At 42.1% G+C, this 13,343-nt stretch overlaps 1 protein-coding gene across 1 annotated transcript in view; it reads left to right on the top strand.

The window, feature by feature from the left end:
• Positions 1-13,343, top strand: part of LOC145411661 (multicopper oxidase 3-like) — an 81,127-nt gene that overhangs the window by 44,861 nt on the left and 22,923 nt on the right. Inside the window, exons 2-3 of the mRNA XM_080281666.1 lie at positions 2,643-2,721; positions 8,379-8,531. Coding sequence (XP_080137792.1) covers positions 2,643-2,721; positions 8,379-8,531 — 232 coding nt within the window. The remainder of the gene's footprint in view (positions 1-2,642; positions 2,722-8,378; positions 8,532-13,343) is intronic.

The raw sequence follows: 13,343 nt of genomic DNA, 5'->3' as shown, positions 1-13,343 counted from the left end.
AGTTACACCCCTTTCAGTTCAGTCGATGGCCACGTGTAGTCAGGTAAGAGGGTAAATTTGAGTACAGTAGTAACCAAGGAGACTCATTCCCGCTTCATGTCCAAGGCTCGTCGAATTATTATTTATTTATTTTTTTTTAATGTGCTCGACTCTGGGCATAGGCTTCAAAGCCTGCTCCCAAGGCCCAGTAGTTACAACCACTACTTAATATGTAGCATGTGGATTTGTCCAGTTCCATCAGATGTAAACAAGACGGGGGCCAGAAGTGGACAGAATCATGTAACATCTGTTGCACTGATATACTGTGAGGTGTAGTCAGGGATTCCGAGGGCTTGGAGGGTGAGTGAATGAGTGTGTGGCCCATTTTATTGTGTTTGCTGTGAATTAGTTTTTTTTTCTACCTTGTTTTTCTCTCCTCATACAGTTATCTTTTAGCTCGGAGCAAGAGGCAGGGTCGATGATGATGATGATGATATTGGTGGTGGTGAAGGTGATGACAATGGAGGTGGTGATGGTGGTGGTAGTGATGATGATGATGATCTTAATTGTATAGTTCATTCACGTTAATTTGGCTTTTATTTTCGTCCTTTTGCAGCTTATATCACATACTGTAGGTCATTGCCAATATAAATTATGGTAATGAGGGTAGTTAAGGTAATTATGGTAGTTATGATAATGATATAAGTTATGGTAGTTAAGGTAGGTGAGGTAGTGATGGTAGTTGTGGTAATAAGTTATGGTAGTTAGGGTAGTTAAGGTAGTGATGGTAATGATATAAGTTAGGGTAGTGATGTTAGTTATAGTAATGATATATGTTATGGTAGTGATAGTAGTTATGGTAGTCATGGTTAGTATTTTCCCTGATGTTTGAATATTTAAGCCTATGTGCGTGTGTAAGACCATTATATTATTCACATGACTTTTACACATCCGTGCGTGTGTACTTGGTTGCCGGTAGTTGTGGTAGTTGTGCTTGTGTGGGTTTAGGCAGTAAGGAATGGCGTTATTTATTTATTTATTTATGTATTTCGTTGTGTGTGTGTGTGTGTGTGTGTGTGTGTGTGTGTGTGTGTGTGTGTGTGTGTGTGTGTGTGTGTGTGTGTGTGTGTGTGTGTGTGTGTGTGTGTGTGTGTGTGTGTGTGTGTGTGTGTATTTATTGGTTGTCGCTCGTACAAAGACATACATATGGTCAAAATTAAGATCATGTCAAACAGTCATCCTCGAAAATCACCAAAACTCGTATTAAAAAATGCCAAAAGTATTATTTAAATCGTCTTAGTGCTGAAGTTATGGAAGTGCTGAAGTTATTTTTGTAATTATTTTTTTTTGGGTTCATTTGATGGGGCATCCTCAAAAACACAGGATTTGCCTCTTACGTTATAAATATTGGTTCCGAAATAACGCCTTCATGGAAGATTATGTTCGACTGTTTTGCTTGCTGTTGTTTGGTTCCGCTGTCGCCATACGTAAAGAACGCCAGTAGGTGCTTTGGCGCAAGTCGCAAGTTACAGGGTGCGTATTTGATTTTACCGAATGCAAACGACAAAGCGAAAATCATATCAACCAAAGCAAACGCAAAACTACAGTGGAAAATGGTGAATCTCAATAACGTATACTTAACACTAGGTAATGTACATCAAAAGCTACTCGACTCCAACACATCCCCCTGTCTCGAACACTTTCCACCGCTTACCTAGTTTTCACGTGTCCTTCTCTTGACGCATCAGTCTTCGTATCCGCAGCATATGGCCTCGCAGTCGTTTACATGTCACCACTTCGGTACTAATACCCACTGTCCATGCAGATTATGTACAAAAAATAATAGTAGTGGTGGTGGTGGTGGTGGTGGTAATCATGTTAGCAGTGGTGTCGATCTTGTACTCAGCATAATGACTGTTGTTATACGGGTGCTAATGATACTGTTGCAGTAGCCTTGTATTCGCAGAAATATAGTCCCAGTACAGTACAAGCACTAGTCATTGTCGTGATTGGCACTTGTGAACCGCATTGTGAAAGGATGGTCTATACACACCAAAGGAATCGAGGTCATATGAACGCCAGAAACGGCAGTAGGTTAGTTTACGGGTCAGTCAGCCTTTTTGGTTGTGTTCTTAGTGGTTTTGGAGAATTTGTAACACGTCTTCCATAGCAACTCATTCTGCATATTACATCTCAGTATCATATTTTTTGTTGTTGTAGATGCTAAACCACGGTCCGTCTGGTCGAGCTGATCCGTCAACCACAGCTAAGCAGCTGTTTCAATAGGGTGATTCCTCAGGTGCAGTACAGTGTATACATCGTGTAGTGAACTAGTACCCCCATGTGGTACATAGCGCCTCGGGTCCTTCCCACGGCGAGGTGCATTGAAGTATGATGAGGTTTGGCTCTTGAGTGGACGCCGCAGCTGCTCCACCCAGGGACCACTGTGTCATTGCGTGTAGGCTCCTCGTCATTGCCTTGATTGTGTGTTAATGATGCGAACTGTGTGATAGTAAACCGCATAAACATAATTCAAGAGAGTGTTAAGGTGGTAATGTGCAGAATTAATCGCTGAGAGAGACGTGTTACGAAGCCCCCAATGCTACTTACGATTTCACTGGTATAGTCAGTACGTTTGAGTCTTTCATACACTCGTAAGTCAGTTATTATTATTATTATTATTATTATTATTATATACTACTACTACTACTACTACTACTACTGTTATTATTATCAGTATTAATATTAATTAGTTGTAGTAGTAGTAGTAGTAGTAGCAGCAGTAGTAATAGCTGTTGTTGTTGTTGTTGTTGTTGTAGCAGTAGCAGTAGTACCAGTATTAGGAGCAGCAGGAGTGTCAAAAGAGTTGGTAATCCTGGTAGCATAATGGCCACAGCAAACATCCCTAACCCGCACGCCTCCCCCAGCAATTAGTGAGAATAGTGTAGTTTACCCTCACACCACTTAATTCCTTCACTACCGCCGTCTTTCACTTTAGTTTACCGCTTAAATCCCTCACTACTACTTAAATCCTTCACTACCACCTTCATTCCCTTTAATTCACCACTTATATCCTTCACTGCCACTATCATTCACTTACCACTTAAATCCTTCACTACCGCTGTTATTCACTTGTATTCACCACTTAAGTCCTTCCCAAACACCGTCATTCACTCACTTTAAGGGTGTGATTTTGTAAGGCTGTGAAATTGTGTACGATTGTGAAATTGGGTAAGAGTGTGAAACTGTGTAAGGATGTGAAACTGTTGAAGGTTGTGAAGTAGTGTAAGGAAATTGCCTGAGGTTATGTAATTGTGTAAGGGTGTGAAATTGTGTAAGGTTATGTAATTGTGTAAGGGTGTGAAATTGTGTAAGGTTATGTAATTGTGTAAGGGTGTGAAATTGTGTAAGGTTATGTAATTGTGTTAGGGTGCGAAATTGTGTAAGGCTGTTTAATTGTGTACCTTTATTAAATTATGATATTGTGTGTGAAATTGTGTAATAACGTGGAACTGTGTAAGGATGCGTAATTGTGCAAGGGCATGAAGTTGTGTACAGATGTGAAATTGCGTATATATATATATATATATATATATATATATATATATATATATATATATTTTATTCTTTCACACCTAGTCGACCCCTGCGTAAAACAATATGCCGACTGACTGACATTTGCACGCATAGCCATTACAGTACTTTCACGTCCACATTCACTTCTCTCTCTGTCATACTCGTTTTTTCTGTAACTTGGCCTATAATTGCCATCTCTCAGCCTTCAGTGCTCGAGTTATAGTAATAGATTAAACGCCACACTATGATGCTAGTCACGAGGGAGTGTTATGGGAAGGATGTAGACCCTTGCCTTTTCCTGCCACTGAGATTTGTGAGATAAACTGCAAAAAGAATGAAAATATGGGTCAAGTTAATGTGAAAGAACTGTAATACTTATTCGTGCTTCGTACATTGCTAGCGTGGGGGGAAGAGTTTAGTTTGGTCACCACTCTCCCTACGAAGAAAATGTCCAGACCTTCAGTGGAGCTCATACTGACTGATGAAGATACTGAGGGATGTGAATTATTGTTATATTATTTTCACCTAACGACCCAGATTTTTGTCCTTTTTCGGTTTATATCACGTAACTCAGTGACAGACTGACAATACTGTACTATGGTTCTATATCCTTTCCATAGCACTTCTTCGTGGCCAGCATCATATCATAGCTTTAATCTCTTGCTACGACTTGGTTTCAAGGTGGAGAGGTGGCAGTTTTAGACCAGGTTAGAATAAAGACTATTGTTGTGTACGTATATGGACTTGTGTAAGCGTGTGTTTTAACCCTCTCATAGTGGGAACAGCTCTAGTATTCTCTTGTTATTGTCACTGTTCTTTAGCCGAGGGTGGGTTATAGGAACCTGAGTGATAATAACCGAGTAAGAACATGATGTATTGTTTGTGTAAGTGATGTAATAGTCATTGTGTAAGGATGTCATATATTACCCCTCTCATGATCGATGAAACTCTAGTAGCCCATACCTATTAATGCCACACTATATTATTCAGCTGAGAGTGAGTTGTAGGAGCCTGAGAATGTTGATACCCATGTAGGTGTGTAATTTATTGTCACCGGTGTGAGTTGTGGACTGGTGATTGTGTAAGGGTGATCTGTTAGTAGCTGCCCAGGTGAAAATGTTCTTAGTTACGTAAGTGATGCATTAGTGATTGTGTGTGTGTGTGTGTGTGTGTGTGTGTGTGTGTGTGTGTGTGTGTATTTATAGTAGTACGCCTGTAATGTTGCTGTTGTATTGTGTGTGTGTTTGGGTGTGCGTGGAGAGGGTTGGGGGATATGATGATGGGTGGTAGGGTACGGCGGAACGAGCACACCCTGTTAAAGTGGGCGTTGTATGAGGGATGGCATTGGCGATGGGACGAATCTTACTTAACTCCTTCAATCCGGTGACCTATTGTCATTCCTTTTCCAGACGATTTTGTTCCACTCAGTAAAGCCTTTCTTGTTAAAGTTCTGTCTCCAGCAGTTTGAAAAGTCTCTCTCAGGCTAAGTAAAAGCGTATTAGAGTAGTAGTAATAAAATAAGTAGTGCGTCATCTGTGTGAAGTAGTCGTAAGTTTTTTGTGAGGAGAGAGGGTGTGGGAAAACGTTGGAGTGAGTGTAGAGAGGTAGGCGAGATGGGTGGGGAAGATGGCAGGTGGTGGGGAAGGGTAGAGTTAATGCTTCTTGAGAAAAATTGCTTCAGCATGGCCATGGCGGTAGTTTATTTCAGAAGGTTCTTCAGTCAGAAGAAGAGGAGGAGGAGGAAGACGAAAAAGAGGAAGAACAAAAAGTAGAAGAAAGAAAGCACGCTGCACTTTCATATACCTTGCCTTGCGATTCAGATAACCAAAAAAAGAAAAAAAGAAAAAAGAACGAAAGAAAGGATAAACAAGACTAATGAGTCTGCCTCAGATCTAAGGCCCATTATTCCACAATGTACTGAGAACAGTCAGTAGTATTAATGCAAGTGGCAGATGTCTCCAGCGAAGCAATCAGGTGGGCCACTTTACATTCTTTATCTTGACTTAGCCCAAAATTTCCATCCCTCCATCTTCAGTGATGAGTTTTAACGGTAGATTTACACTAGAATATGATGTTAGTCAAGAAGAATTGTTATCGAAAGAATGTCGGGTCTTAGCATTGTCCTGTTTCTTCCGCTACTTCAAATAATCTACAAAAGGACGAAAATCTTGACCAGGTTATGGAGAAGGACTTTTAACTATACTTACTCATATCATTTAGTGTTGTGGCGTAGGGGAGAGTGACCAGAAAGGAGAGGCTGGGTTGGGTCAGGGTCAGTGAGTGTGTTAGTGACGTCGGCGTGGTACTTTGATCTCCCCTGACGTTGCTCGTGGCATCGCTCGGGTACTTTTCTGGGTATATGTGTGCCTCGACCTTGACAGACTGAGCCTTGTGTGTAAAGGCCTTAATTAAAGTAGCTGGAGCCTGGGAGGTTTCGGGAGATGTGGATGTGTGGGTGTATATTGGCGTGTGTGTGGTGTGGAGTGGGGTGTGATTTTGTGGGTGTATGTGTGTGTGTGTGTGTGTGTGTGTGTGTGTGTGTGTGTGTGTGTGTGTGCGCGTGTGCGCGCGCGGCGGGGGAGGGAATGTGGTTTTGCGGTGCTTGTTGACGTTTGTATGCGGTGGTTGAGATAATTGGGATTTTGATGTGGGTATAGATGTGGGTGTGAGTATGGGTGGGTGGGTGGGAAGATAATGCATCTTCCCACCCACCCACCCATCCATACTCACGTGAGGTAATGGATGTGAGCTCCAGCGTTGTGGTCAAGGTCAGTGTGTCGGGCAGTAGGTGGTTGGCATAGTGCCTGGCTCTTGTTGCTGAAGCACAGGGAATAGATTCCTCCCCACAGACTCCCCTCCCCCTGTTGCATAGTAATATCTTTTCTTGGCGATTTAATATACATAATACACTGATATTCTCGTATGTTACTTATGTATTTCTAGTATCGTCATGGTTTGCCTGGCTAACGTGCACCAGGGTAAAGATATGTAATATGCAGAATAAAATTATTAAGATAAATGTGTTGTGCGAAGTCTTAAGTACCACCTAGAATACGGTCCATGTTTTGACGGAAGTTTTTCATCGTGTAGGACGAGGGAAGAGTTGTAATAAAAATTTGAAGTACACCACGTTCTGGACAATCTGTTTTTCAGTGCCAGGTATATTGTTGACGACAGCGAGAATCGGAATGCTAAGAGCGTAACTTTATGAAATGGAGTGTTAATCCTACTTTTTCCGCGGTTTACACGATAGGACAGTTTGCATCAGAAATATATACGACTCGAACGTCAGTCTCACAAACCCCTAAGACTGATTTTGTGACTACCTGGAGTGAGGGATGGCTTGAAATCTTTGAAAGTAATATAGAACGTAGATGTTTAAAGTCTGTTTTGGGTGACTGTTGGGATAGCGTTAAGGAGAATAGAAGAGTTTTCATATATGACACTTAAGGAAAATGGGAGGGTTTTCCTATTAGACAGATCCGTGGCGTAGTTGGTGACAGTAGGAAAAGTTGGTTCATTATTATGGTGTTGGTGTCGCCCTGCCGCCTGACTGTCCTTGGGTCCTGGCGCTCATGGTACACCGCTTTTTTTTTCTTCTAGTACAAGACATAGTGGGACAAACGTTCATGATTTGTATTGCATGTTTTCTCTTGCTTTTAGTACCTTACCGTGCCGTACTAAACCATGCCGTGTTTTACCTTGCCTTACTCTCCTCTGCTCGACTCTGTTCTCCTATCCTTCACTCTTTGTCATTCCATCCCTTACCCTACCCTACCCAACCATACCTTACCTTACCCGATCCTTTCCCACCCTACTGTACCCTACCCTACCTTACCTTACCTTACCTTACCTTACCTTACCTTACCTTACCTTATCCTCTCCTTCCTTCCCTGCTCATCTCTGTACTTTCCCATACTCTGCCGTACTCTCCCCTTCCCTCTGTCTGTTGCATCATTCTCTTCCCTCCCTTTCACGATCTTAATATACTTTCACCACCGTTTGAAGTCTCTCTCTCTCTCTCTCTCTCTCTCTCTCTCTCTCTCTCTCTCTCTCTCTCTCTCTCTCTCTGCTCTCATTTTATAATTATCTTCCGCATTCCCCATCCACTGTCTCACCCCTCCCCTTTCCCCCCTCTCTCTCTTTCCTGCTACTTCCTCATCTCTTCCTCTTCCTGCTCCACTCATTTCCTCTCCTCCCTCTCCCCTTCCCTCTCCCCCCTCCCAGTGCAGTTTACCTGTTCCATTAGTTGAGGAGGGTAGTAACTAACCTATGACTCGTACTGAGAGAGAGAGAGAGAGAGAGAGAGAGAGCATGAATGTGTGTGTGTGTGTGTGTGTGTGTGTGTGTGTGTGTGTGTGTGTGTGTGTGTGTGTGTGTCTGTATGTGTGTGTGTGTGTGTGGAAGAAGATGAACAGGTGTGTGTTTTGGCAAGGCACTTCAGTTGTGAGAGAGTAGGCTGTGTTGGCAAGAGAGAGAGAGAGCGAGAGGCATCCTTGTCTTTCTACCTGACGTTTCTTTATCAGGGTTGAGTTGTGAACCCTACTTCCGGACTCGTTGTTGTTGTCTGTTTATTTGTTTGTTTGTTTGTTTCATTTTCCTTATTTTTGTGTTTTAATTTTTTTTATGTAAAGCTAAATGTTTGCTGTCTTAATTCATTTACCTTATTCTTATATTTAATTATTTTTTATGTGTAGTTGATAAAGGACATTGAGACATGGATATTCATTACATCTGAATAATATAACTTGGCTTGCTTAGAATAGGAACTCTCTCTCTCTCTCTCTCTCTCTCTCTCTCTCTCTCTCTCTCTCCTTATCTACCCCCCCCCACTACTCACCTGCCTCCCCACCTCGCCTACAGGTTTCGTAAGCCAGAGTATAGTGTCTACCCCTGAGGAAAATGAGGACCTACAGCATCCATGCGCAAGGGAGTGTGTGCCCGGCGACTCAAGGATATGTAATTATACTTTTAAGGTCAGTCTGTGCTGATTCTAGTGTACCCAGACTAGTATGCGATATTTCTAGTATACACTGATTCAAGTATTCGCTGATTCTGGTGTATGTTGATTCTGGTATACGCTAATTCTGGTATATGCTGTTCACGCTGATTTTCGTATATGGTTGTTAGTATACGCTGACTAGTATACGCTGATTACACGCATGATTACACTTCCTCTTCCCCTTTCCTCCTCTCCCCTCGCATCCCTTCAAGCGTGGAACTGGTGCGATAGTCAGTTACTCTTTCTAAATCTTAAAGCAGGAAGGTAAGCAAGCATACATACAAGCATAAGCAAGAAAGGGAGGAACTGTGCACGCGTTGCCATATAAACAAACTGGCCTTTAGTTCCTTCTTCCTCGCATAAAAAAAAAAATACGTGCACTGTGCTTCATTGTAGAAACACATGCGTGGACACATGGACTTCCACACGAACATGTACATTATATATGGACATACATATATAAATGGACACACACACACACACACACACACACACACACACACACACACACACACACACACACACACACACACACACACACACACACACACACACACACACACACACACACACACACACACACACACACACACACACACACACACACACACACACGACACTAAAGCACATACATACATATAAAAAACATGCATACACATACAAAAGACGAGTTAGCAATTGGTCTGGGTTAAGGTACGTAGGGTACTCTTGACTAGGTTAGGTTAGGCTGGGCTGGATTGAGTTGGAATAGCTTGAGTAGGGTGGATCGATAGAGTGGGGTAGGGTAGGTCAGTTTTATTTTGGTCACGTTGGGTTAGGTCAGGCTAGGTTAGGTCGCATGAGGTTAGGAGTGTTGACAGAGGCTAGGTTAGGGTAGGAGTGTTAGCCGTATGTTTGGAAATGCCTTCGATAACTAGTTTAGGTTAGAAGTATTGGTTGTATGTTAGATTATTTTAAGTGTTTTAGCGACGTATTAGGTTAGGTTAAGAATTTTGGGTGTTGGTTTAGAAATGTTGGCAGCGCATTAAATCAGGCTGTCAGTAAGTCAGGTTAGGTTAGACTAATGTATATGGGCAGTAGGTTAGGTTAAGAGTGTTGGGTGTGGGTTAGGTTATGTAAGAAGAGTTGGCAGTAAGTCAGGTCTGTTAGTGTTAGATTATGTTATAATGTTGTCAGGACGCCATGCTGGGTTAAATATGGCGTATTGATATAGAGAAGTCGAGAGTAGCATTGCAGGTAGCCTTGGGTATAGTGTGGGAGGGTGAGGAAGGGCAAGGACGCTTAGTATGGAGGTAGGAGAGAGAGAGAGAGAGAGAGAGAGAGAGAGAGAGAGAAAATATGTGGCATGGCGGAAGAGAGGAGAGAGGAGTGAGGGGGAGGGAGAGGACACTGACGAAGTTGAAGGGGAGGAAGGAAGAGAGGAGAGGAGAGAAGGGGGGGGGGGAGAATGACATTGACAAAATTTAGAGGGAAGAAGGAAGAGAGGAGGGAAAGGGAGGGGGAGGGGAGGAAGAGGGTGGGTAAGGGGAGGGGGAGGGGAGGAAGAGGGTGGGTAAGGGGAGTTTTATGTAGTGCCACGTGTGGTATTGTGTACGGGTAATGATTGTTTGGTCGCATGTGCAAGGTTGTACACGCACATAGCCTCAAACTTACACACACACACACACACACACACACACACACACACACACACACACACACACACACACACACACACACACACCCTGAATGAGACAGCCCTAGCGTGTAATCGTATCAGTGGTGGCGTGGAAATGCGTAGGACGTACGAGGACTTGGGCTTCAGGCAACGGGATATCAGGCGTTTCCAAATTCAGACACAAACAATGATCTTTTTATCCGCACTCACATGGATATATACGCACATGGTTATACACACATATACCTTGTGTCTGTATACATATTTTTGGTTTTAAACGCATATACCACCTTACACATACGCCCATGGTTATACACAGTGGCGTCACCAGGGGGAGGCTAGGGGGGGCTTAGCCCCCCAAATCAAGGACTCAGCCCCCCAAAAATTGCAGCCCCCCAAAATAATAATAATAAAAAATCACCAGCTTACATAGTATGCTTCCAGCTCGGCATTGACCCACCTAGCTTTCCCCCAACCCTCTAAAGCCAATCCACTTTTATTCGTGCATCCATATTAGTTTAATACAATATTATTTATAGCTATATAATGTGATTAGTTATTCACAATTTACGTAAACCTATAACTCAAATCATAAGTTATAATATATTAATTTCCCATATACTTTTTCCAAGCTTGGTTTTCTTTGAAATATATTTATTGCACAAAGAATGCAAGAATGTATTACATTTATCGGACTTATTATAGATTTACAATATATAATATGGTATATATTAATCACGGAGCTTTAAAATTGGATTGTGCAGTCTAAAATATCTGATCTATGCAATTTTTCACAAATTCGAATGTTCAGAGTATCGGAACTCGGAATGTTTGTTTACATTGAGAAGTGTCTGTGAACTGTGACTAAATCCTGTGTTGTTTTCGGTTTTATTTGAATGTATTGGTTTCAGTGGCTGTATAGACGTTACTACGTTCCGGTATATTGCTAGCCACCTCACTGTACCTGTTCATTTTTGTTTTTACAGATATGAGATCTAGCCTATAAAGTACTTAGTTTGTTCAGTCGACACTCGACTGTCAGAACTGAATGTCATTTCCCTTTTATAGGCTATTCTACAATAATACATTTGCGGATCTCAGCCAGCAGCCACTCAAGTGATGAAAAGGTCATCTAAAAATCCTCAGGGACAGGGTGACAAGGAAATTCTTTCGCACCCGCACCTCCAAAGATGACTCAGATGAGTGCCAAGAAAAAGTGGCTGTTGCTGGGAATGAGATGCCAGAAGCAAAAGTGGACAATATGCAGTTTTGGAATTTTAGCACCATTATCGTATAGTATAGTCCCTAAGGATCACAAATAACCCCCATTACCCCATTCGGAAATTGATTATTACTCCCCTAAGATAGGTTAGGTATGTTGGGTTTGGTTTGGTTAGTTTTATTGTGTTCGGTGAGGGGCATTTCCGACCAAAATGAAGGTCAGAAACATTCGAATCGCATCAAAAACTGCCAGAAAAATATATTGCACTACCTGGGGGGTGTATTGTCCACTAGTAAATATTTACCACCCCAGATGACCCCAAAGCTGAACCCATTCAGACATGTGTAAGTAGCCTTATATCAAACTATTTCAGTAGTCATTTTATGAAGCTTAGGCCAGGATTTTTTTTATTTTATTTTTAAATTGGCTAGGCCTAGGCTATTTCTCACTGTTGCAAATATATTGTCCTAAACGTACAGAGTGGGAAAGTAGGCTAAAACTCTCTCTCTCTCTCTCTCTCTCTCTCTCTCTCTCTCTCTCTCTCTCATCAATATTCATGTGTCCTATAAGTTTCTTACTAATAGCCTGTGAGACCTTATTTTACTTTTTCTTCATCTATAGGCCTCAAAAAATGCCCCTAAAACTACTCAATTTCCGAACAATTTTCCGGGGGGGCTTACAGCGCCCCCCCGTACCCTCCAGCTGCATAGGCTCGCTTCGCTCGCCCCCCCCCTTCTACCCACACCAGGGCTACAGCCCCCCCAAAAATCTGACCCCTGGTGACGCCTCTGGAACTTATACACGCACTTTGGTCTCATGTACACGCTTGTGACTGTACACGGTATAAACGGTCATGTTACAATAGTACACGCGTATATAGAAATTTTAGAAATACTCGTCTGGTTGTACACACACACACACACACACACACACACACACACACACACACACACACACACACACACACACACACACACACACACACACACACACCGCTTGATATCGGGTCCGTTTTCTTCGACACTTCAGGGGACAACTCTTGCAGAATTTCCTACAACGCTCATAGCTTTTATTTTATTTATTTATTTATTTTTTTTTTTTGCCGCAATTGATATTCCTGCTGTGCTGCATAAACGATAAAATTTCTTGTTTTTTATGACTGTTTGTATTTATTTATGATATATTTAGGCATTTATTTATTTACTCATTCTCGCTTGGCCTTCAGCGACAGCGTTCCTCAGGGTGTTGGAAGTTGAATAGTAAATGAAGAATCCGGATACAATAAACTCTCTCTCTTTCTCTCTCTCTCTCTCTCTGACGTTAATCACCTCATTGAGTGCGTCTGCTTGAACGAAGGTGAATGTGTGTGTGTGTGTGTGTGTGTGTGTGTGTGTGTGTGTGTGTGAGAGAGAGAGAGAGAGAGAGAGAGAGAGAGAGAGAGAGAGATTTTCGAACGCAGGTTATAATATTGTCCTGTATAATCCCTTCAGTACGATGACGTCATTTATATATATATCCATGTCATTACCAGAAAAAATTTATTAAACTTTTTGGAGACTTTTCAAGCTGGAGATTATAATACACCATTCATTAACCCCTTCGAAAAATATAATTGTCCGGTAGTAGGAATTATTAAAGAAAAATAATAATAGAAATTGCCGCTGTGATTATATATTTTTTTTCTCGTTACCTCCAGGCACTTTTATGTAAATTTCGAGACCAATTTTGAACTGGAGGGGTTAGTGATGAATAGAGATTGCCTTCATGACATCATCTGCACAAGGCGGCTTCCATTCATCCATCCATGCATCCTCTCATTTGTTTACCCTTCCATTCGCCCTCCCACCTACCCAGCTCTCAAACCATCCATTAACCCCCATCCATCCGAATTACCACCTATCCACCCG

This window comes from Coenobita brevimanus, chromosome 90 (assembly GCF_032717465.1).
Source record: "Coenobita brevimanus isolate Jiangsu-jjx chromosome 90, ASM3271746v2, whole genome shotgun sequence".
NCBI classification, from domain to species: Eukaryota; Metazoa; Arthropoda; class Malacostraca; order Decapoda; family Coenobitidae; genus Coenobita; species Coenobita brevimanus.
This window is presented reverse-complemented; position numbering and strand designations above follow the sequence as displayed.